Source organism: Salvelinus alpinus, chromosome 11 (genome assembly GCF_045679555.1).
Source record: "Salvelinus alpinus chromosome 11, SLU_Salpinus.1, whole genome shotgun sequence".
Taxonomy (NCBI): Eukaryota; Metazoa; Chordata; class Actinopteri; order Salmoniformes; family Salmonidae; genus Salvelinus; species Salvelinus alpinus.
Window position 1 is genome coordinate 45,963,183 of NC_092096.1, and position 25,655 is coordinate 45,988,837.

General features: G+C 43.6%; 1 protein-coding gene across 2 annotated transcripts in view; it reads right to left on the bottom strand.

The window, feature by feature from the left end:
* LOC139534250 (6-phosphofructo-2-kinase/fructose-2,6-bisphosphatase-like) overlaps window positions 1–25,655 on the bottom strand; it is an 82,254-nt gene that overhangs the window by 6,824 nt on the left and 49,775 nt on the right. For both annotated transcript variants that reach the window (XM_071333249.1, XM_071333250.1), the window contains 5 exons: window positions 16,889–16,945; window positions 16,522–16,643; window positions 16,095–16,302; window positions 10,401–10,547; window positions 9,355–9,459 (listed from right to left, as the gene is read on the bottom strand). In XM_071333249.1, coding sequence (XP_071189350.1) covers window positions 9,355–9,459; window positions 10,401–10,547; window positions 16,095–16,302; window positions 16,522–16,643; window positions 16,889–16,945 — 639 coding nt within the window. The remainder of the gene's footprint in view (window positions 1–9,354; window positions 9,460–10,400; window positions 10,548–16,094; window positions 16,303–16,521; window positions 16,644–16,888; window positions 16,946–25,655) is intronic.

Here is a 25,655-nt window from a genome sequence, read left to right on the forward strand (position 1 = left end):
TAAGATGCCATCTGGGCCGGCAGTCTGCGAGGGTGAACACGCTTAAATGTGTTACTCACGTCGGTCACGGAGAAGGAGAGCCCACTGTCCTTGGTAGCACCTAACATGGTTAAATGCGATGGTTCACGCTTTCAGTTTTGCGCGAATGCTGCCATCTATCCACAGTTTCTGGTTAGGGGAGGTTTTCTTGATTAACTCATTCACCTTATCAGTGTATTTGTCAATGTTATTCTTGGAGGCTACCCAGAACATATCCCAGTCCGTGTGATCAAAACAATCTTGAAGCGTGTATTCCGATTGGTCAGACCAGCGTTGAATAGTCCTTAGCACGGGTACTTCCTGTTTGAGTTTCTGTCGATAGGAAGGGAGGAGCAAAATGCAGTCATGATCAGATTTGCCGAAGGGAGGGCTGGGGAGGGCTTTGCAGGCATCCTGGAAGTTGGAGTAGCAGTGGTCGAGGGTTTTAGCAACACGAGTACTACAGTCAAATTTGCTTTGTTAATTTAAAACTTCTTCAGGATTGGTGGGTCCCCTGCAGGATGGTTGAGCCAACGTAGGCTAATGCGATTAGCATGAGGTTGTAAGTAACAAGAACATTTCCCAAAACATAGACATATCTGATATTGTCAGAAAGCTTACATTCTTGTTAAAATCCTCAGCTACAATATTTGTGGCCTCGGGATATGTGGTTTCCAGTTTGCATAAAAACTTCTTGACACTACAGGGGGTGCTGTTTCAACTTCGACATTTAGCGTTCCCAAATTAAACTGCCTCGTACTCAATTCTTGCTCGTACAATATGCATATTATTATTACTATTGGATAGAAAACAATCTCTAGTTTCTAAAACCGTTTGAATTATGTCTGTGGGTGGAACAGAACTCATTCTGGAGCGAAATGCATGACAGGAACTGCGAAGGTCTGAAAACTAGACTCTGTTCTCAGATCAGTTTAAAGCTCTGTATGTGTCCTATGGGTCGACATGAACTGCACCCGCCTTCCCCTGGATGTCAGTAACCAATGAGAAGTGGAATGGTGTTTCTATGTATTTCTCAGAGCTTATAAAAGGGCAAGGAACGAAGTGCGCTCTCTTTTCGACTTCCGCCATTACGCAACGCAAGACCTCAGGATAGCATTTTGAAACGCTCAGTTATCGGCCTTAGATATGTCCGTCTGTAATTTAATTCGATATAGGTGTTAGAAACATCATAACGAAGTTATTTTAAACCGAGTTATATCAGTTTATGCGAGTATATTGCTATTCTCGGTATTTCTTTAGTATTGCACTTTGGCCATTTGGGCATGTCTGTGCGACATAGCTATTGTTAGCTGCTAATTCCAGAGGTGAAGAGGACGTTTTACAACCGTGCAACGATTCTTTTGGACAAAGGACAACTTGCCCAAGATTCTGATGGAAGCTCGTCCAAAAGTAAGAGCTATTTATGATGTTATTCCGTATTTATGTGGAAAAATGTAAAAGTGTTTGGTCGCCGTTATTGCGGCACTGGTCTGGCTGTAACGCACACTGTATGTCTAGTAACGTTAATTTTAAAAATCTAACACCGCGATTGCATTAACTTCTTGCAACTATAGGGGGTGCTGTTCCGCATTAGCATATTTTGGTCTCCAAATTAAACGGCCTATTGCTCAATTCTTGATCGTACAATATGCATATCCTTACTAATATTGGATAGAAAACACTGTCTAGTTTCTAAAACCGTTTGAATTATGTCTGTGGGTGACCCAGAACTCCCTCTACAGCAAAAATCCTGACATGACTTGCGAAGGTCTGAGAATTATCCTCTGATCTGGGTTCAGTTTTAAAGCCTGTGTATATCCTATGGCTGGAATTGAACTGCACCCGCCTTCCCCTGGATGTCAGTAACCAATGAGAAGTGGAATGGTCTGTCTGCGTAGCTGTCCGAGGTTATAAAGCCGGATGGAACGAGAGTACCTTTCTTTGTCTCGTTCGTCACGGCGCCTGGCAAGAAGTCAGGATGAAATTTTGGAACGCTCAGTTATCGACCAGAGATGTATCCGTCTGTAATTTAATTAAATATAGGTGTTAGAAACATCATAACGATGTTATTTGAAACCGATTTATATCAGTTTATGCGAGTATAGTGCTATTTTTCTGAATTTCCTTTGTATCTAGTTTGAGGATTTGGACATGTGTGTGCGACATAGCTAATGGTAGCAGCTAGTTCCAAAGGTGAAGAGGACGTTTTACAACAAAGCAACTATTCTTTTGAAGAAAAGACACATTGCCCAAGATACTGATGGAAGCTCGTCCAAAAGTAGGAACTATTTATGATGTTATTACGTATTTATGTGGAAAAATGTCATAGTGTTTGCGCGCCACTTTTGCAGGCACTGGTCTGGCTGCGACGCACACTATATGTCTAGTAACGTTAATTTTAAAAATCTAACATAGCGATTGCATTAAGAACTAATTTGTCTTTCGATTCCTGTCAACCCTGTATTTTTTAGTCAAGTATATGATTAGCTTTCAATTAAACTAGATCACTCTGAAAGATGACGTCAGACATTTTGAGGCTTGATTTCCTAGTATTTTCATTGTGTAACCACGGTTTTGTATGGCTAAATATGCACATTTTCGAACAAACTGTATATGTATGTTGTAAAATGATGTTACAGGAGTGTCATCGGAAGAATTCTGAGAAGGTTAGTGAAAAAATTAATATATTTTGGCGGTGATTACGTTATAGCGCTCTTTGGCTGGAATCGATGCTCTGGTAACGTTTTCACATGTGGTATGCTAACTTATCGATTTATTGTGTTTTCGCTGTAAAACGCTTAGAAAATCTGAAATATTGTCTGGAATCACAAGATCTGGGTCTTTCCATTGCTATGCTTTGTCTATTCTTATGAAATGTTTTATTAAGAGTAAATTGGTCATACACGTTGCTCTCTATAGTAATTCTAGTCGTCTTGTGATGGTCGGTGCAATTGTAAACTGTGATTTCTACCTGAAATATGCACTTTTTTCTAACAAAACCTATCCTATACCATAAATATGTTATCAGACTGTCATCTGAAGATGTTTTTTCTTGGTTAGTGGCTATCAATATCTTAGTTTAGCCGAATTGGTGATAGCACCTGAAGTAGTAAGAAACTGATGGAGTTAGAAAAGTGGTGTATTTTGCTAACGTGTTTAGCTAATAGATTTACATATTTTGTCTTCCCTGTAAAACATTTAAAAAATCTGAAATGGTGGCTTTATTCACAAGATCTGTATCTTTCATCTGGTGTCTTGGACTTGTGATTTAATGATATTTAGATGCTACTATCTACTTGTGAAGCTATGCTAGCTATGCTAATCAGTGTGTGGGGGGGTGGGGGGTGATCCCGGACCCGGGGTAGAGGCTCGTTAGAGGTTAAGAACAAATTTATCTTTCATTAGCTGTCCAACCTGTATTTTTTTAGTCAAGTTTATGAATAGTTTTCGATTAGAATAGGTGCTAATCCAAGATGGCGCCGGACAGATTGTTTAAGTTTTGCCCACTATTCTCATTGTATAACCACGATTTGTGCCACTAAATATGCACATTTTCGAACAAACTCTATATGCATTGTGTAATATGATGTTATAGGACTGTCATCTGAAGAATTCTGAGAAGGTTAGTGAAAAAATTAATATCCTTTGGTGACTTATACTAATCGCTATGTTTTTGCTTGAATCAATGCTGTTGTGATGTTTGCTATTGTGGTAAGCTAATATAACGTTATCTTGTGTTTTCGCTGTAAAACACTTAGAAAATCTGAAATATTGTCTGGATTCACAAGATCTGTGTCTTTCAATTGCTGTACGCTGTGTATTTTTAAGAAATGTTTTATGATGAGTAATTAGGTAATACACGTTGCTCTCTTGAGTTATTCTAGTCGCTTTGGTGAGTTTTGTGATAGTGGCTGCAATGGTAAACTATGATTTATACCTGAAATATGCACATTTTTCTAACAAAACATATGCTATACAATAAATATGTTATCAGACTGTCATCTGATGAAGTTTTTTCTTGGTTAGTGGCTATTTATATCTTTATTTGGTCGAATTAGTGATGGCTACCTATGCAGGGAAAAATGGTGGACAAAAAAAAGTTGTGTCTTTTGCTATGGTGGTTAGCTAATAGAAATACATATTTTGTCTTCCCTGTAAAACATTAAAAAAATCGGAAATGATGGCTGGATTCACAAGATCTGTATCTTTCATTTGGTGTCTTGGACTTGTGATTTCATGAACATCTTATTATATGATATCCCTGTAGCTTTAGGCTAGGCTATGCTAGTCAGCTTTTGTGATGGGGGGGATCCCGGATCCGGGTTTGGTAGCAGTGAAAGGTTAAAGTCCAGTGAAGTTCTTTGAGGGCCGTCGTGGTATCGGCATGAGTATTTCTCAGAGATGGAGTGAATAGTGCGAGTGATACCTGAGTGTCCAGTGGTGAGGTATGTGTGCGCCCAGATCAACATCTTATCCCTTATCCCCGTGGGAACGTAGATGCGCTCAGAAGGCCAGGTAGTGGGTGCGGGCTCCCTCTCCAGAGCCTTGCGAATGTCCGCATCTACGTCCCAGACCACATGGGCTACGACTCGAGAGGGAAGGCAGGTCCTTCAGCAATCGGGTGCCCAGTCCATGATTTTCATCCTCGACCATGAGATGGTGGGGTTATGGCGCTGGAGCCATCGGGTGCCGAGGATAATCTTGTCAGCTGGAGTACTAATTATGAAGCAAGGAATGTTTTACTGATGAGTGGACTCCACGGAGAGGGTAAGTGGTGTGGTGATGTGTGTAATGGTTCCAGATCCTAGTGTTCGATTATCCAGGGCTTGAATCAAAAACGGTGAGGAGAGCGTGTATGAGGTGATGTTCAAAGAGGAGGAAAGGGTCTGGTCAAGTTCCCCTCAGCACCAGAATCCAGTAGCGCTGTAGAAACAGTACATGAGGGACAGCCAGCTAGTGTGATCAACACTAAAAAGGGTTTGGCAGAAAATTATGAAGATGGGATACTGACACCTGCCCTAGGAGGTGGATGATCACGTGACAGTCCCTCTGCTCTCGTGAAACCAGAGATGGGACACACTGCTGAACCTGGTGCCATCCTTGACCACAATAGGGACAGAGCACCAGCTGTTTCCGTCTATGTCGTTCAGTAGCGCGGGAGGCGTGTGACCTATATCTCTTTGGGTTCAGGCTCTGATACAGTGTGGTTACTGAGGGAGGGAGAGAAGCGATGAGGGTACAAATGCTCCCGAAGTAGGTTATCCAGACGGATGGCCATCGCAATGTGTGCGTCCAAGGAGAGGTTGTCGTCACGACATGCCAGTTCCGTCTGGACTTTCTCGCACAGTGCTCTTCTGAATAACGTATGGAGCACTGACTCATTCCATCCGCTGAATGCTGCTACAGTGCGGAAGGGGAGCACGTACTCGGCAGCGGTCTGGTCATCCTGCCATAGTTGGAATAGGCTCTCACCCCCCTCTCTGCCCTCTGGTGGATGATTGAAGAAACCCTTAACAGAGCCATGAACGCCCTCATGTGAAGTCAGCTCCTCCTCTCCTCTCTCTCAGATGGTCGTAACCCACTCCAATGCCCATCCAGTCAGCAGAGAAATAACCATGGCAACCTTAGACCTCTCAGTGGTGGGGACTCCCATCTGGTGTGCAAAATAGACGAAGCACTGGAGTAGGAAGCCACAGCATTTAGATGGGTTTCCATCATATTTATCCGGGAGGGACAAATGGTCATTGCTGACCTGGGTGGACTGCTGAATATACTGGTGCGCTCGCTTGCTAGATTGACTGGTGGTAGAGTATCCTCCGCTTGCCTCTCGGATATATTTGAGACGTTGAAGACTGCGAAGAACCTCTTCCATAGCCTTCCCCAGATGCGCCAGCTGGTCATGGTGTTGACGAAGTAGGTATCCCTGTTCGTCGACCGTCCGATTAGATGTCCTGATTTCCTGCTACTTCCATTTGTTGAGGCAGTATTCTGTAACGTAGACGCTGGGAGTCGGGAGCAAGTGCAGGTGGTGAGTTTAAAAATAAACAAAACATGGAACAATACAAGAAACAAGAGTAGAGTACGGATATGAAACAACATCAATACTGCCTGGGAAATAAACCTAAGTGAGTACCAGATATAGGGGATGTAATGAGTGAGTAAATGGAGTCCAGGTGTGCCTCATCATGAGGAGCAGGTGCGCATAATGATTGATGCCATGTGCACGTAATAATGCTTGCCAGGACCGGTGGTCAGTAAATCGGCGACGTTGAACACCGGAGAGGGGGAGCGGGAGTAGAAATGACAATGACGCTACAAGCTTGGCACACCTGTATTTGGGGAATTTCTCCCATTCTTCTCTGCAGATCCTCTCAAGCTATGTCAGGTTGGATGGAGAGCGTTGCTGCACAGCTATTTTCAGGTCTCTCCAGAGATGTTTGATTGGGTTCAAGTCCGGGCTCTGGCTGGGCCAATCAAGGACATTCAAAGACTTGTCCTGAAACCACTCTGCGTTGTCTTGGCTGTGTGCTTAGGGTTGTTGTCCTGTTGGAAGGTGAACCTTCGCCCCAGTCTGAGGTCCTGAGTGCTCTGGAGCAGGTTCTCATCAAGGATCTCTCTGTACTTTACTCCTTTCATCTTTCCCTCGATCCTGACTAGTCTCCCAGTCCCTGCCGCTGAAAAACATCCCCACAGCATGATACTGCTACCACGATGCTTCACTGTAGGGATGATGCCAGGTTTCCTCCAGACGTGATGCTTGGCATTCAGGCAAAATAGTTCAATCTTGGTTTCATCAGACCAGAGAATTTTGTTTCTCATGGTCTGAGAGTCTTTAGGTGCCTTTTGGCAAACTCAAAGCGGGCTCTCGTGTACCTTTTACTGAGGAGTGTGTTCCATCTAGCCACTCTACTATACAGGCCTGATTTGTGGAGTGCTGCAGAGATGGTTGTCCTTCTCGAAAGTTTTCCCATCTCCATAGAGGAACTCTAGAGCTCTGTCAGACTGACCGTTAGGTTCCTGTTCACCCTGACCAAGGCCCTTCTCCCCCGATTGCTCAGTTTGGCTGGGCGGCCAGCTCTAGTAAAAGTCTTGGTGGTTTCAAACTTCTTACATTTAAGAATGATGGAGGCCACTATGTTCTTGGGGACCTTCAATGCTGCAGAAATATTTTGGTACCCTTCCTCAGATCTGTGCCTCGACACAATCCTGTCTCGGAGCTCTACGGACAATTGCTTCGACCTCATGGCTTGGTTTTTGCGCTGACATGCACTATCAACTGTGGGACCTTATATAGACAGGTGTGTACCTTTCCAAATCATGTCCAATCAATTGAATGTGCCACAGGTAGACTCCAATCAAGTTGTAGAAACATCAAGGATGATCAATGGAAAAATTATGCACTTGAGCTCAATTTCTCATAGCAAAGGGTCTGAATATTTATGTAAATAAGGTTTTTCTGTTTTTATTTGTTAAAAATTTGCAACAAAAAAAATATTTTAAAATACTGTTGTAATGTTCCAAAATTTGGAAAAAGTCAATTGGTCTGATTATACAGACATGATATCTACACACAATGCACCCTAACCCTATGGTCACTGGTTCCAAGCACTGCACCAAGTCCACAAACACTCACACTACACAGCCAAGTATATCCGAACAAATTATGAAAGACAAGCATTGTAATTTTTAATTCCGTAAAGTGAGTGTGGAAGAGGTGGAAAAAGGATTGTTGTCTATCAACAATGACAAGCCACCGGGTTCCTACAACTTGGTTGGAAAATTACTGAGGATAATAATAATAATATTTCCACTCCTACTTGCTATATCTTCAATTTAACCCGACTAGAAACTGTGCGCCCTCAGGGTTGGAGGGAATCAAAAGTCATTCCCCTACGTAAGAATACTTAAACCCCCTTTACTGGCTCAAATAGCCGACTAATCAGCCTGTTTCCAACCCTTGGTCGTGTTTGACCATACAATGCTATATTACAGTAAACAAATTGACAACAGACTTTTAGCACGCTTATAGGGAAGGACATTCAACAAGCACAGCACTTACACAAATGACTGATGATTGGCTGAGAGAAATTGATGATAACAAGACTGTGGGGGCTGTTTTGTTAGATTTCAGTGCGGCTTTTGACATTATCGATCATAGTCTGCTGTTGTAAAAACTTGCATTTTATGGCTTTACACCCCCAGCTATATTGTGGATAAAGAGTTACCTGTCTAACAGAACACAGAGGGTGTTTAACCTTTTCATGCGTGAGTTCCAAATATCTCTGTCGCCCCAGAGGGAGTTTTTTTATGTGCATGATGTTAGATTGCACTCACAGTTCCAAAATGTGATTGTGACTCAACAGAACAGTTAACGTGCGCTGGCCTCAAACCAAGGCACGCTATTAGGCTATGTTTCAACTTGTCAATTTACAATGATTTTCTAACAACAGTTTCAATTGAGGTGTGCTCCTCATTAATTCACATGAGAAAGTAGCCCATTTCACTGCCTTGGCAACAGCTATTGGGGATCCTTAATAAATACAAATAGGACTGAAAAACACACATTTGACACACATTATATTCACTGAGTCTAAAAATCATAAAAAATACCTGCTCTTTCCATGACATAGACTGACCAGGTGAATCCAGGTGAAAACGTGTATCCCTTATTTATTAAATCCTCTCAATTAAGGGGAGGAAACAGGTTAATAATGAAGGATTTTTAAGCTTGAGGCAATTGAGACATGGAATGTGTATGTGTGCCATTCAAAGGGTGAATGGGAAAGACAAAAAGCGTGTCTTTGAACGGGGCATGGTGGTAGGTGCCACCAGTTTGTGTCAAGAACTGCAATGTTGCTGGGTTCTTCACGGTCACCAGATTCCTGTGTGTATCAAGAATGGTCTACCACCTAAAGGACATCCAGCCCACTTTACCCAGCTGTGGGACGCACAGGGCAAGCATCCCTGTGGAACGCTTTCAAAATTAGGGCACTTTTGTATTTTGCTGGGGATATTATTTGTAGATCAGTGATTCTACACCTTACTTTGCTCAAGCTGATCCTTTTCAATGGACTCAGGAGTTATAGCTAAAATGTTGTAAATTAGAGTCAGTATCAACGAAACCGACAATGGAAGTTTATTGTAGCGAATTCGGGAGGTAGTCCCGACTGGGAGTCAAACCTGGATCCAGCGACTGTCAAGCCAACACCTTAACAGTTACGCCAAGAAGTCCAAACACGGTATACACATTACTATACACAGTATACACATTATATACACATTGTACACACACACAGCATACACAAGGTATAGAAACATTATACTCTCACTCCTCACCTCTCCCTTGGGGTAGCGGTAACGGTACTTGTTTTGGTCTCTCAGTGCAAACTCTTCTGGGTAGTGGTCTTGGATCTCCTCATAGGTCATCTCCTCACACACACCCTGACATGCAGGACAGAGAGGTTACACATACACCCCACCCCCTCCTGACAAACAGGAAAGAAGAGAGGTACACACACACACACACACACACACACACACACACACACACACACACACACACACACACACACACACACACACACACACACACACACACACACACACACACACACAACCTGACAGATAAGACAGAGGAGAGGGTTATACTGCCCGACCAAGAAGAAGAGCAGTAACTGCACATTTGGTCAAATTTTTTTTTACATTTTGTATACATTAAATACATGTTATATCATGTGGAAAAATGTCCTGCCTCCATTGTGATGTGGAGAAAATGGGGGGTCGTGTTTGCAGTAACGGCAAAAAGTTAGTGAAACCAAGGAAATAGACATTAACTGCCATCACTCACATCAGTTACTGCCTTTTACCTTGCTTTCACTGAGTTTTGGGCTGCAGTGTCTACGGTTTACCTTGGTATAATTTCTTGTTCTTTGCTAATACAAGTATCAAACTAGATGACAGACATATATCAACACAAGTTTGTGTCAACAAAAAAAAGCGAACATTTTCCAGTGAGTGTACCAAGCTAGAAGGCAGTAACTGCCGTCTAGGGTCAAAGGTCATGTTAGAGGTCAGGGTTAATATGAATAAAAAATAACCTCATAGTAAGACAACTGATAACCACATCTCCAATGATCTCCCTACAATTCGTTTTGCTGGACAATAAAACAACTTTTAAGTAATTCTTCTCAGTTTCACTCTATGAGCAGTTACTGCTCTTTTGCTTGGTACACACGCACACGCACACGCACACGCACACGCAGACGCACACACACACACACACACACACACACACACACACACACACACACACACACACACACACACACACACACACACACACACACACACACACACAAAAAGACACACACACACACACTTACTGCGTCTATCTCGTTGAGGGCCTTCCACTGTTCGTAGGGGACTCCCAGACCCTCAGCTGTCTGGATGGTTCTCTTCATGTGGCTGGTCCACACCTTCAAATCTCTGATACACTGGCTACGTATGTACCCTCCTAGAGCACTGGCAAACTACACACACGCACGCACGCACGCACACACACTTTAGATCTCTGATACACTGGTTATGCGGGCCACCCCAGACATTTTTGTTTTAACCCTAAAAGGTGAAAAATCTGTCTAGATGAAAAATCTGTCTAGATGAAAAATCTGTCTAGATGAAAAATCTGTCGATCTGCCCTTGAGCAAGGCACTTAGCTCTAATTGCTCCAGAGTCGTCAGCAATTGCTGATCCCTGGCTGTGACCCCACTCTCTAAGGGTGTCTCAGGGTGAGTGGGATATTCAAAAACACATTTCCATTTCACAACACACACTTTTATAGTTTACACATTTGTACATGTGTGAAACAGGACAAAAATAAGCACATGTACACCCTCTATTTGATTTTGATTCGACGTCTTCCGGAAGTTGTCAGAATTACTGTGTAAGTCTATGGAAGGGAGTGAGAACCATGAGCTTCTTCCGTTTGTATTGAAGTCAATGTACCCAGAAGAAGACAGAAACTAGCTGTCCTCCGGCTATACAATGGTGCTACCCTACAGAGTGCTGTTGAGGCTACTGTACAGTAGAACTTCATGGCAAAACAGTTTTTTTATCAATTATTTGGTGACGTGAATATATTTAGTGTAGCTTTATCTAAAAAGGATAACTTTTTAAGTGTATCAATATTTATATTTTTTATGAAAAGGGGATGGTCCTCCCCTTTCTCCTCTGAGGAGCCTCCACTGCTGGTTACGCATGTACCTTCCTAGAGCACTGGCAAACTACACAAACACACATGCACGCAGGTATGCAAAAACACACCTTTAGATCTCTGATACACAGGGATTCAGAGATCTGGGTTTCCCAACCTGGATGTATCACTTTTTTTTCAGCAAGTCTTTGACTAATTGAATCAAGTGTGCCAGTTTAGGGTTAAAACAAAAATGTGGAACGTCTGGGGGAGCCAGAGGAAAGGGTTGGGAAACCCTGTCCTAGAGCACTAACAAACTACACACACACACACACACACACACACACACACACACACACACACACACACACACACACACACACACACACACACACACACACACACACACACACACACACACACACACACACACACACACACACACACACACACACACACACACACACACACACATTTGGACTGATACACTGGCTACGCATGTACCCTCCTAGAGCACTGGCAAACTACACACACCACACTACCTTGTTTCCTCCTCGGGACAGACCCCAATATCTTACCTTGTTTCCTCCTAGGGACAGACCAGTATCCTACTTTTTTAAATATTTTTTCTTAGTGGGTAGATCAGCATTAATATTGCTGATCGATTGTCACTTCCATCAATGTAATTGTCTGCATCATTTCCAATTCCCCATATTTTGGGGGGTAAATATACACTGCATAGTTGAATGTGCTGACAACAAAATCACACAAAAATTATCAATGGAAATCAAATTTATCAACCCATGGAGGTCTGGATTTGGAGTCACACTCAAAATTAAAGTGGAAAACCACACTACAGGCTGATCCAACTTTGATGTAATGTCCTTAAAACAAGTCAAAATGAGGCTCAGTAGTGTGTGTGGCCTCCACGTGCCTGTATGTCCTCCCTACAATGCCTGGGCATGCTCCTGATGAGGTGGCGGATGGTCTCCGGAGGGATCTCCTCCCAGACCTGGACTAAAGCATCCGCCAACTCCTGGACAGTCTGTGGTGCAACGTGGCGTTGGTGGATGGAGTGAGACATGATGTCCCAGATGTGCTCAATTGGATTCAGGTCTGGGGAACGGGCGGGCCAGTCCATAGCATCAATGCCTTCCTCTTGCAGGAACTGCTGACACACTCCAGCCACATGAGGTCTAGCATTGTCTTGCATTAGGAGGAACCCAGGGCCAACCGCACCAGCATATGGTCTCACAAGGGGTCTGAGGATCTCATCTCGGTACCTAATGGCAGTCAGGCTACCTCTGGCGAGCACATGGAGGGCTGTGCGGCCCCCAAAGAAATGCCACCCCACACCATGACTGACCCACCCCCAAATCGGTCATGCTGGAGGATGTTGCAGACAGCAGAACGTTCTCCACGGCGTCTCCAGACTCTGTCACGTCTGTCACATGCTCAGTGTGAACCTGCTTTCATCTGTGAAGAGCACAGGGCGCCAGTGGCGAATTTGCCAATCTTGGTGTTCTCTGGCAAATGCCAAACGTCCTGCACGGTGTTGGGCTGTAAGCACAACCCCCACCTGTGGACGTCGGGCCCTCATACCACCCTCATGGAGTCTGTTTCTGACCGTTTGAGCAGACACATGCACATTTGTGGCCGGAGGTCATTTTGCAGGGCTCTGGCAGTGCTCCACCTGCTCCTCCTTGCACAAAGGCGGAGGTAGCGGTCTCGCTGCTGGGTTGTTGCCCTCCTACGGCCTCCTCCACGTCTCCTGATGTACTGGCCTGTCTCCTGGTAGCGCCTCCATGCTCTGGACACTACGCTGACAGACACAGCAAACCTTCTTGCCACAGCTCGCATTGATGTGCCATCCTGGATGAGCTCCACTACCTGAGCCACTTGTGTGCGTTGTAGACTCATGCTACCACTAGAGTGAAATCACCGCCAGCATTCAAAAGTGACCAAAACATCAGCCAGGAAGCATAGGAACTGAGAAGTGGTCTGTGGTCACCACCTGCAGAACCACTCCTTTATTGGGGGTGTCTTGCTAATTGCCTATAATATCCACCTTTTGTCTATTCCATTTGCACAACAGCATGTGAAATTTATTGTCAATCAGTGTTGCTTCCTAAGTGGACAGTTTGATTTCACAGAAGTGTGATTGACTTGGAGTTACATTGTGTTGTTTAAGTGTTCCCTTTATTTTTTTGAGCAGTGTATATATTTTCCCCTAATTGGAGTAAACTAATGGACAACAACACTTACAGGCTGACAACACCACTCTCGTTGCATGCATGAGCGTTGCAAAATAAATGTAGAAATCTATATTATTCAATTATTTCACCCACATTGCTCGCGCGCGCCAACGAGCGTCTGCGTTGCCAAGGGCTAAAATAGAAGTCAGTTCTATTTCTGACGCAGATCGCGCTGCAAGTCCTGCCTCTCCCATCTCCTCATTGGTTTATAGAAGCAGGTAGCCATGTGCCATCTCCTCATTGGTTTTACCCACGTGGGTGACTGGAGATGAATGAGGTCAGTGGTGGTAATGCACCTCATTTATGAAAGTTGCCAATCACAATATAAAGTCAAGAGAAGAAAAAGCCCGGAAGGATGAGAGATGACTAGAAACGATTCGGTTGACTGTTTTATGTGTGGATTAATTGGTGGAGTAGAGGACCTTGTGCATTTCAGGTAAAATAAGAACTCGTGTTTATATCCCAGGACAAATTAGCTAGCAACAGCAATCTAGCTAAATAGGACAAATTAGCAAGCAAGTGCAAGCTAGCTAGCTATATTGCCATAAATGTTTAATGCTTTTCAACCTGTCCCCAAATTAATATAATTGGTTATGAGTTTGTTTCAATATTATACATAATATTAACCTGCGTGTCGTGATCGCGTTTGGTGTGGGGGGACAAAATACATGTATGCACGATTTCGCACAATGGCGCACGCACGCAGCCGGTTTAGTTCCGTGTTAGGCTTGTACATACTATATACATTTTACGGACACAGTATATATGTTACAATAGTTATCTTTTATTTTATTTTAGTCCCATCCTTCAGCTCCACTCAACCCCTCCCATCTATCTGTGAACACCATCCAGTTTTGATTTCTATTTGCCATATATTTTTCAACTGTGCTGTTTCACAAACATTCTGAACCTTTCTAGTCTCAAAGATTCTACTGATTCTAAATAAAAGAGAAAATGTTTTATTATATTATTGATTGAGTGACTATGACTTTTTAAATCACCCAGTGACCTTTGCAGAATTCGCTCCAGGTAAATGTTGCAACTCTTCAGCCATTCCTGAGCCTTCGACAAAAAACAAGCCACATATGCACACAACAAGCCACGTACCAAAACAAATGATCTAATGATTCTGTCTCTTCGCAGCAAAATCTGCAGAGCTGGGATGGTGGTATCCCCCATATATATAACATGCCATTGGTTGCAAGAATTTTGTATAATCATTTAAATTTAAAACTTTTTGAATCAAGCATTGTTTTGTGTATCAGTTCATAAACCATGTGCCATGGAATCGGTACATCGAACATGTCTTCCCAACTATATTGTTGTCACGCCCTGACCTTAGTTATCTATGCTTTCTGTATTATTTTGGTCAGGTCAGGTGTGGTGTGACGAGGCTGGGTATGCTTGTTTGTCTTGTCTAGGGTTTTTGTATGTCATTGGGTGTTTGTTAGTCTAGGCATATTGTAGGTCAATGGTGGACTGAATTGGTTCCCAATCAGAGACAGCTGTTTATCGTTGTCTCTGATTGGGGATCCTATTTAGGTTGCCATTTTCCATTTTGGTTTCTTGTCTATGTGTAGTTGCCTGTCAGCACTCGGTTTATATAGCTTCACGTTCGTTTTGTTACTTTGTTAAGTGTTTATTCTTCATTAAAATAAGTATGTATTCATATCACGTGGCGCCTTGCTCTCCTCAATACGACGAATGTGACAGAAGAACCCACCAAAAAAGGACCAAGCAGTGTGAAAAGGAGGAGCAGCATTTAATGGGGAAATGGACCTGGGAGGAGATACTGGATGGAGCAGGACCCTGGACACAGCCGGGGGAGTATCGCCTTTCTAAGGAGGAGATAGAGTCAGCGAATGCGGAACGGCGATACTACGAGGAGAAGTACCGAGGGGACAGGACTCTGCCATGGAGGCAGGTAGAAACGAGCAGGAGGAACGGCGACGATATGAGGGGACACAACTAGCACGGAAGCGCGAGAGGGAGCCCCAATAAAAAAAAATTGGGGGGGGGGGGGCACACGAGGGTATTGGCTGAGTCAGGTTGGAGACCTGAGCCAACTCCTCGTGCTTGCCGTGGGGAGGGTGTAACTGGTCAGGCACCGTGTTATGCAGAGATGCGCACGGTGTCTCCAGTTCGCATTCTTAGCCCGGTGCGCTCTATTCCAGCTCCTCGCATTTGCCGGGATAGAATGGGCATCCAGCCAGGACGTATTGAGCCAGCTCTATGTTCCGTCGCCGGAGACCCCGGACTGGGGACCGTAGCCGGAGGCCCCGGACTGGGGACCGTCACGTCACGTTGCTTCCTCCTGTGGATAGGACAGTATCCTGCCTTGTTTCCTCCTGGGGACAGACCCGAGTCTCTGGCCTTGTTTCCTCCTGGGGACAGACCAGTCTCCTACCCGGTTTCCTCCTAGGGACCGACCCCAGACTCCCACCTTGGTTACAGACCAGCCTCTTACCTTGTTTCCTCCTGGGGACAGACCAGAGTCTCCGGCCTTGTTTCCTACTGAGGACAGACCAGTCTCCTACCCGGGTTCCTCCTAGGGACCGACTCCAGACTCTACCTTGTTTAGAGACCAGCCTCCTACCTTGGTTCCTTCTGGGGACAGACCAGTCTCCTACCTTGTTACCGCGTGGGGACAGGCCAGAGTCTCCTCCAATGCGTCCCACAAGGTTGAGTTCACTCTCTCCGTGGCGGGTCAGGTAGATGAACCGCGGCGCTACATGTATGTTCATCAGGTAATAAACAATACGACTCTGGATGTGGTCCTGCACACGGTTCACCAGATACCTGCTGCCAACATTAAAGATCTTTATATATGACAGACTCCTAGAAGAGGGGAGAGAGGATGGGAGGGGGGAGAAAAATAAATGGGGGAGGGGAGGAGCAGGGAGAGAGATGTTAGATCCCTTTACCCAATCCACTAGATTCCTGCTGCCTATGTTGAAGATCTTAATATACGACAAACTCCTAGAGGGGAGGAGAAAGAGGAGAGAAAGAGGAGGGGGAGAGAGGTGTCAGAGTCCTGTGTGTGTGTGTATGCGTTACCTGTCCTTCTCGTCGTTCAGGGATATGTATGTAACTTTGTAACACTCAATCCTCTTGAGGAAGTCAGCGACCGCCTCCTCTTTATCACAACCCGCGTAGTCTGGACTGCTCAGCTTCACTTGCTGCACACACACACACACACACACACACACACACACACACACACACACACACACACACACACACACACACACACACACACACACACACACACACACACACACACACACACACACACACACACACACACACACACACACACACACACACACGCACACACACACACACACACGAGAGAGAGATCAGTACACACAGACACACACACTCACAGGCAAGAGCAGTACATTTAATAGAAACAGAAACATACTTTGATATTCTCAGCAATGATCTCTGGGTCGTCACACAGCGACTCTATGAAGAAGATCTGTGGAAGGAGAGAGGGAGAAAAAAATGGATTGGAGAGATGGACAATGACACATTTCCACACAGCTAAAGCTATTGATTTACACACAGCTACAGACGTGATTTTGAGCTGCTTCTTGAAAAAGCATTTCACTGTTCCTGGTGCAAGGATTGGGCCAAGGATTGAACCTTGTGGCACTCCCATAGAGACTGCCAGAGGTCCGGACAACAGGCCCTCCGATTTGACACACTGAACTCTGTCTGAGAAGTAGTTGGTGAACCAGGCGAGGCAGTCATTTGAGAAACCAAGGCTGTTGAGTCCGCCGATAAGAATGTGGTGATTGAAAGAGTCGAAAGCCTTGGCCAGATCGATGAATACAGCTGCACAGTATTGTCTCTTATCGATGGAGGTTATGATATCGTATAGGACCTTGAGTGTTGCTGAGGTGCACACATGACCAGCTCGGAAACCAGATTGCATAGCGGAGAAGGTACGGTGGGATTCGAAATGGTCGGTGATCTGTTTGTTAACTTGGCTTTCGAAGACCTTAGAAAGGCAGGGTAGGATAGATATAGGTCTGTAGCAGTTTGGGTCTAGAGAGTCTCCCCCTTTGAAGAAGGGGATGACCGCGGCAGCTTTCCAATCTTTGGGGATCTCAGACGATACGAAAGAGAGGTTGAACAGTAATAGGGGTAGTAATAGTAATAGGGGTTGCAACAATTTCGGCGGATCATTTTAGAAAGAGAGGGTCCAGATTGGATAGCCCAGCTGATTTGTAGGGGTCCAGATTTTGCAGCTCTTTCAGAACATCAGCTATCTGAATTTGGGTGAAGGAGAAATGGGGGAGGCTTGGGCAAGTTGCTGTGGGGGGTGCAGGGCTGTTGACCAGGGTAGGGGTAGCCAGGTGGAAAGCATGGCCAGCCGTAGAAAAATGCTTATTGAAATTTTCAATTATCGCTGATTTATCGGTGGTGACAGTGTTTCCTAGCCTCAGTGCAGTGGGCAGCTGGGAGGAGGTGCTCTTATTCTCCATGGACTTTACAGTGTCTTTTGGACTTTTGTTTTCCTAACTGCCTGTGTATATTGTTTCCTAACTTTCCTGAAAAGTTGCATATCGCGGGGGCTATTCGATGCTAATGCAGTACGCCACCGGATGTTTTTGTGCTGGTCAAGGGCAGTCAGGTCTGGAGTGAACAAGGGGCTATATCTATCTGTTCCTAGTTCTACATTTTTTGAATGGGGCATGCTTATTTAAGATGGTGAGGAAAGCACTTTTAAAGAAACCATACTGTAGGAATGGTGCCAGGTTTCCTCCAGATGTGAAGCTTGGCATTCAGGCCAAATAGTTCAATCTTGTTTTCATCAGACTATAGAATCTTGTTTCTCATGGTCTAAGAGTCTTTAGGTGCTTTTTGGTAAACTCCAATGGGGCTGTCAAGTGCCTTTTACTGAGGAGTGGTTTCCATCTGGCTTCTATTCCAAGGTATGACTCCAAACACCCAGAAAAGGATACTCTCCTAGATGTTATCCTCACAAATAATCCTGAGAGGTATCAGTCTGGTGTTTTCTGTAATGACCTTAGTGATCACTGTTTTACAGCCTGTGCTCGTAATGGCTGCTAACCTGTCCCGATTTGTCATAGACGCTTTGTAAAACAAGCCTTCCTTCATGACCTGGCCTCTGTAAATTGGTATAGAATCAGCCTGATCCCCCTCTGTCGAAGACGCTTGGACCTTCTTTTTTGATATTTTCAGTGGTATTGTTAACAAACACGCCCCCATATAGAAAATGAGAATTAAAAACAAGTTTAGCCCCTGGTTCGACTGTGATCTTGCAGAGTTACTCGGCACACACGTACTCAGGCTGACTGGCTCTCATAAAGGCAAATGAGAAATAAGTGCATTCAGGCTATCCGGAAGGTCAAAGTTACCTTAAGGAGCAGTTCTCTCTCTGTGGGTCTAACCACAAGAAGATCTGGAAAACAGTTAATCACCACTTCATTAAGTCAGGATTCCTATTTGACTCAGCCATGCCTGCTCGGCCATCCAATATTTCCTCATCTCCCACCCCTTCTAATGTGACTAGTCACGATGTTCCTCCCTCTTTTCCCCCTCCCCCGCTACAAAGTTTCTCCCTGTAGGCGGTCACTGAGTCCGAGGAACTAGAGGAGCTCCTTAATAAACTTGACCCTAAAAAAACTTCTGGGTCAGATGGATTAGACCCATTCTTCTTAGCGCTAGGGGTCAGATTATTATAATTTAAAAAAAATAACGTACCCAACGTAAACGGACATTTTCTCTGGCCCAGATCGTAGAATATGCATATAATTTACAGATTAGGATAGAAAACACTCCAAAGTTTCCGAAACTGTCAAATTGTCAAATTGTCTCTGAGAAAAATAATACTTATTCTGCAAGCGAAATCCTGAGAAAAAGTAACCCGGAGGTGATATATTCTTTTTTTTTAAATCTTTGTTTCCTGGCCCGTCTAACCTCCATTTAAAGGGGTATCAACCAGATTGCTTTTCCAATGGCTTCCTCAGGCTGTGACCAGGCTTTAGACATAGTTTCAGGCTTTTATTTTGAAAAATGAACGAGTTTCTTCAAAACTAGTCAAGTGTCCTGGGAATAGTTCCTACGTGCGAGAGAGGGGCTCCCCATTTTCCGTTTCTCTCTTAAAGAATAGGTTATGTGTCACGTTCGTCTTCCTCCTCATCTAAGGAGTAGTTAGAAGGATCGGAGGACCAAAATGCAGCGTGGTATGTGTTCATCATGAATTTAATAAACAGAGAACACTGAACAAACTATACAAAACAATAAACGAACAACGAACGTGAAGCTATATAAGAAATGTGCTGACAAAAGCAACTAACATAGACATTAACCCACAACCCACAATACAAAACAGGCTACCTAAATATGGTTCCCAATCAGAGACAACGCAAAACACCTGTCTCTGATTGAGAACCATATCAGGCCAAACACATAGAAATAGACAAACCAGACATACAACATAGAATGCCCACACAGATCACACCCTGACCAACCAAAACATAAAACATACAAAGCAAACAATGGTCAGGGCGTGACATTATGGTCCGATAGGAAATATTATCGATTATGTTTGTTAAAGACAACCTGAGGATTGATTATAAAAAACATTTGAAATGTTTCTACGAACATTTCGGATACTTTTGGGGATTTGTCGAACGGAACACGGCTTTTGTTTTCTCAAAATAATGCGCAACCCAAGTGGCGTTTTTTATCGAACAAAAAGAAGATTTGTTGTGTAACTGGGAGTCTCGTGAGTGGAAACACCCGAAAATTATCAAAGGTAAGTGATTCATTTTATTGCTTTTCTTACTTTCGTGACCAAGCTAACCAAGCTAATATAAGGCTAAGCTTTTGTAGCATTGAAAGCTACACTCACAAAAGCTTGGATTTCTTTCGCTGTAAAATATATTTTCAAAATCTGACACGATAGGTGGATTAACAACAAGCTAAGCTGTGTTTTTGGTATATTTCACTTGTGATTGCATGATTATAAATATTTTTTGTAATATTTTTTAATCTGATACGTTTGGAAGTGTTCATCTTCCTTTCAGGACCGGAACGAGGCTGTAGTTTTCTCATCATAACGTGCAACCCAAATGGCGTTTTTTGTGATAAAAGTAATATTTATCGAACAAAAATAAGATTTGTTGTGTAACTGGGAGTCTGACACAAGCTTTTCTGACTTTCGTGACCATGCTAATTTGGGGTTAGCTGTTGTAGCATTGAAAGCTACACTCACAAAAGCTTGGATTTATTTCGCTGTAAAATATATTTTCAAAATCTAACACGATAGGTGGATTAACAACAAGCTAAGCTGTGTTTTGGTATATTTCACTTGTGATTGCATGATTATAAATATTTTTTGTAATATTTTTGAATTTGGCGCCCTGCAATTCAGCAGTTGTTTAGGAAGGTGAACCCGTATTCGGTATCCGTAGCGCAGAGAAGTTAAGGTTGCTGCCCCTATAATCGCCAAGCCTATCTCTGACCTTTTCAACCTGTCTCTCCTATCTGGGGAGGTTCCCATTGCTTGGAAGGCAGCCACGGTTCATACATTATTTAAAGGGAGAGATCAAGCTGATCCTAACTGTTATAGGCCTAATTGTTATTTTGCCCTGTTTATCAAAAGTGTTGGAAAAACGTGTCAATAATCAACTGACTGGCATTCTTGATGTCTATAGTATTCTCTCTGGTATACAATCTGGTTTCCGATCAGGTTATGGATGTGTCACTGCATCTTAAAGGACCTCAATGATGTCACCATTGCCCTTGATTCTAAGCAATGGTGTGCTACTATTTTTATTGACTTGGCCAAAGCTTTTGATATGGTAGACCATTCCATTCTTGTGGGCCGAGTAAGTATTGGTGTCTCTGAAGGGTCTTTGGCCTGGTTTGCCAACTACCTCTCTCAAAGAGTGCAGTGTATGAAGTCAGAACATCTGCTGTCTCATCCACTGCCTGTCACCAAGGGAGTACCCCAAGGCTCGATCCTAGGCCCCACGCTCTTCTCAATTTACATAAACAACATAGCTCAGGCAGTAGGAAGCTCTCTTATCCATTTATATGCAGATGATACAGTCTTATACTCAGCTGGCCCCTCCCCGGATGTTGTGTTAAACGCTCTACAACAAAGCTTTCTTACTGTCCAACAAGCTTTCTTTGCCCTTAACCTTGTTCTGAAAACCTCCAAAACAAAGGTCACGTGGTTTGCTAAGAAAATTACCCCTTTTCCCACAGGTGTGATAACTACCTCTGAGGGTTTAGAGCTTGAGGTAGTCACATCATACATATACTTGGGAGTATTGCTGGATGGTACACTGTCCTTCTCTCAGCACATATCAAAGCTGCAGGCTAAAGTTAAATCTAGACTTGGTTTCCTCTATCGTAATCACTAATCTTTGACCTCAGCTGCCAAACTAACCCTGATTCAGATTACCATCACCTGCTCTTCACAGTCCCCAAGTCCAGAACAGACTATGGGAGGCACACAGTACTACATAGAGCCATGACTACATGGCACTCTATTCCACATCAAGTAACTGTCGAAAGCAGTAAAATTAGATTTAAAAAACGGATTAAAAAACACCTTCTGGAACAGTGGGGACTGTGAAGTGGCACAGAAACATGCATACAAACACACACACACATACATACATACGATAACATACGCACTATAAATACACATGGATTTAGTACTGTAGATATGTGGTAGTGGTGGAGTAGGGGTCTGAGGGCACACAATGAGTTGTGAAATCTGTGAATGTATTATGTTTTAAAATTGTATAAACTGCCTTAATTTTGCTGGACCCCAGGAAGAGTAGCTGCTACTTTGGCAGCAGCTAATGGGGATCCATAATAAATACAATGCAATACAATCATACCCATGCTAGATTACGGAGACGTAATTTGTAGATCGACAGGTAAGGGTGCTTGAGCGGCTAGATGTTCTTTACCATTCTGTCATTTGATTTGCCACTGCACTCTATACTCCTCTGTAAACGGGTCATCTCTGTAAACCCGTTGCAAGAACCACCGGTTGATGCTTATTTATAATACCCTCTTTGGCCTCACTCCCCCCTATCTGAGATATCTACTGCAGCCCTCGTCCTCCACACACAACACCTGTTCTGCCAGTCACATTCTGTTAAAGATCCCCAAAGCACACACATCCCTGGGTCGCTCGTCTTTTCAGTTCGGTGCAGCTAGCAACTGGAACGAGCTGCAACAAACACTCAAACTGGACAGTTTTATCTCAATCTCTTCATTCAAAGACTCAATCATGGACACTTTTCCTGACAGTTGTGGCTGCTTTGTGTGATGTATTGTGGCTGCTTTGCGTGATGTATCTCTACTTTCTTTGCCTTTGTGCTTTTGTTTGTGCCCAATAATGTTTGTACCCTGTTTTGTGCTGCTACCATGTTGTTTTGCTGCCATGTTGTGTTGCTACCATGTGTTGTTATGTTGTATTGCTACCACACTGTGTTATGTGTTGCTGCTATGCTATTTTGTTGTCTTGTAGTGATGTATTGTCTCTCTTGTCGTGATATTGTTTTGTCCTATATTTTTATTTAATTTATTTATATTTTTAATCCCACCCCCCAACCCCACAGGAGGCCTTTTGCCTTTTGATGGCCCGTCATTATAAATAAGAATTTGTCGTTAACTGACTAGCCTAGTTAAATTAATGTTTAAAAAAATCAAATCTGACCACTCTACCATAAAGGCCTGATTGGTGGAGTGCGCAGAGATGATTGTCCGTCTGGAAGGTTCTCCCATCTCCACAGAGGAACTCTAGAGCTCTGTCAGACTGACCATCAGGTTCTTGGTCACCTCCCTGACCAAGGCCCTTCTCCCCTGATTGCTCAGTTTGGCCAGGCGGCCAGCTCTAGGAAGAGTTGCAAACTTCTTCCATTTAAGAATGATGGAGGCCACTGTGTTCTTGGGTCCCTTATCAATGCTGCAGAAATGTTTTGTACCCTTCCCCAGATCTGTGCCTCGACACGCTCCTGTCTCGAAGCTCTACGGACAATTCCTTCGACCTCATGGCTTGGTTTTTGCTCTGACATGCTCTGTCAACTGTGGGACCTTATATAGACAGGATGCAGCTGAGATCAATTTCGAGTCTCAGAGCAAAGGGTCTGAATTCTTGTGGAAATAAGGTATTTCAGGAGTTTTTCCTTCATAAATGTGCAAAAATGTCTTAACCTGTTTTCACTTTGTCATTATGTAATATTGTGTGTAGATTGCTGAGGAAATTGTTTTATTTAATCAATTTTAGAATAAGGCTGTAACGTAACAAAATTTAGAAAAAGTCAAGTGGTCTGAATACTTTCCGAAGGCATAGCAGTCATGTGCCCATTTCCTTGAAGTCTTCTGTTAGCTCTGAAACCACAAATCCAATATATAATGATTTGGCTTGTATTGATACACCAATGGAATACAAAGACCGTGAGGTTTGAGAATTATGCACTTAATGCAGGTTTTAAATTGGTTGGCACTTAAATAACATGCCATAGAATTCTGTTGCACCACGCAAGCTGTGCTGCAGTACACTGCAACTTTTTAAAGTACAGTGGTTCGTCCTTTAAAAGTTGCAGTGTACTGCAGCACAGCTTGCGTGGTGCAACAGAATTCTATGGCATGTTATTTAAGTGCCAACCACTGGTACCGTTAATGCTAGTTAGTGCTAGTTTGACCACCAGAGGGCATCATTGAGAAGCTTTTGATAGCCTTCACTAGTGGCTGTACTAGAGAATTTAAAACCTTTTTTTGCAAGAACATAGTATATGGGACTGATTTTCAGAAATGTTTCTTAATTAATTTGATTAATATTGTGGTGTTTCTATTCCAAGAAAACCGGAAAACACTCTGGGTTTCCGTTAGGATGGAACGGAAAGTAATACGCTGTACAATGTGACGGTCGGGAGTAGGCAACAGTACTTGGCTATTTAGCTAAAGAATCCCGTGTCATGAGGGCACGCGGGAGACCGGGGTTCAATTCCCTGAAGGGGAGGAAGGAGTAGGCTGTCCTTGAAAAATAAGAATTTGTTCTTAACTGACTTGCCTAGTTAAATAAAGGTTACACTAAGAGCATAACATTTCTACACCTTAATTGTGTAATTGTAGTCTAACCAATACCCAAATGGAGATTCAGTGAAAATAAAAATCTCATTGATTTATCAAGACCAGTCCCCATGCTTGTCTCAGAACAGTGCTAAAATATTTGTAGGCTATTGCTTCAAATCCTATTGCTTCTAACTTCAATATGCTCTTTAAATAAATGAGACCTACCACTTTTAACAGCACATTACTCAACACTAGTGGGACTCATGTCGCCTACGATCGGCCTACTGTATATTCTGCATTCTGCATTAGCATCGAACAGCCCCCGTGATATGCAACTTTTCAGGGAAGCCAGAAACCAATATACACAGGCAGTTAGAAAAGCCAAGGCTAGCTTTTTCAAGCAGAAATTTGCTTCCTGCAACACAAATTCAAAAAAGTTCTGGGACACTGTAAAGTCCATGGAGAATAAGAACACCTCCTCCCAGCTTCCAACTGCTCTGAAGATAGGAAACACTGTCACCACCGACAAATCCACTATAATTGAGAATTTCAATAAGCATTTTTCTACGGCTGGCCATGCTTTCCACCTGGCTACCCCCACCCCGGACAACAGCACTGCCCTCCCCTCTGCTACTCGCCCAAGCCTTCCCCATTTCTCTTTCTCCCAAATACAGTCAGCTGATGTTCTAAAAGAGCTGCAAAATCTGGACCCTTACAAATCAGCCGGGCTAGATAATCTGGACCCTTTCTTTCTAAAACTATCTGCTGAAATTGTTGCCACCCCTATTACCAGCCTCTTCAACCTCTCTTTCGTGTCATCTGAGATTCCCAAAGATTGGAAAGCAGCTGCGGTTATCCCCCTCTTCAAAGGGGGGGACACTCTTGACCCTAACAGCTACAGACCTATATCTATCCTACCCTGCCTTTCTAAGGTCTTCGAAAGCCAAGTCAACAAACAGATTACCGACCATTTCGAATCCCACCATACCTTCTCCGCTATGCAATCTGGTTTCAGAGCTGGTCATGGGTGCACCTCAGCCACGCTCAAGGTCATAAACGATATCTTAACCGCCATCGATAGGAAACAATACTGTGCAGCCGTATTCATTGAC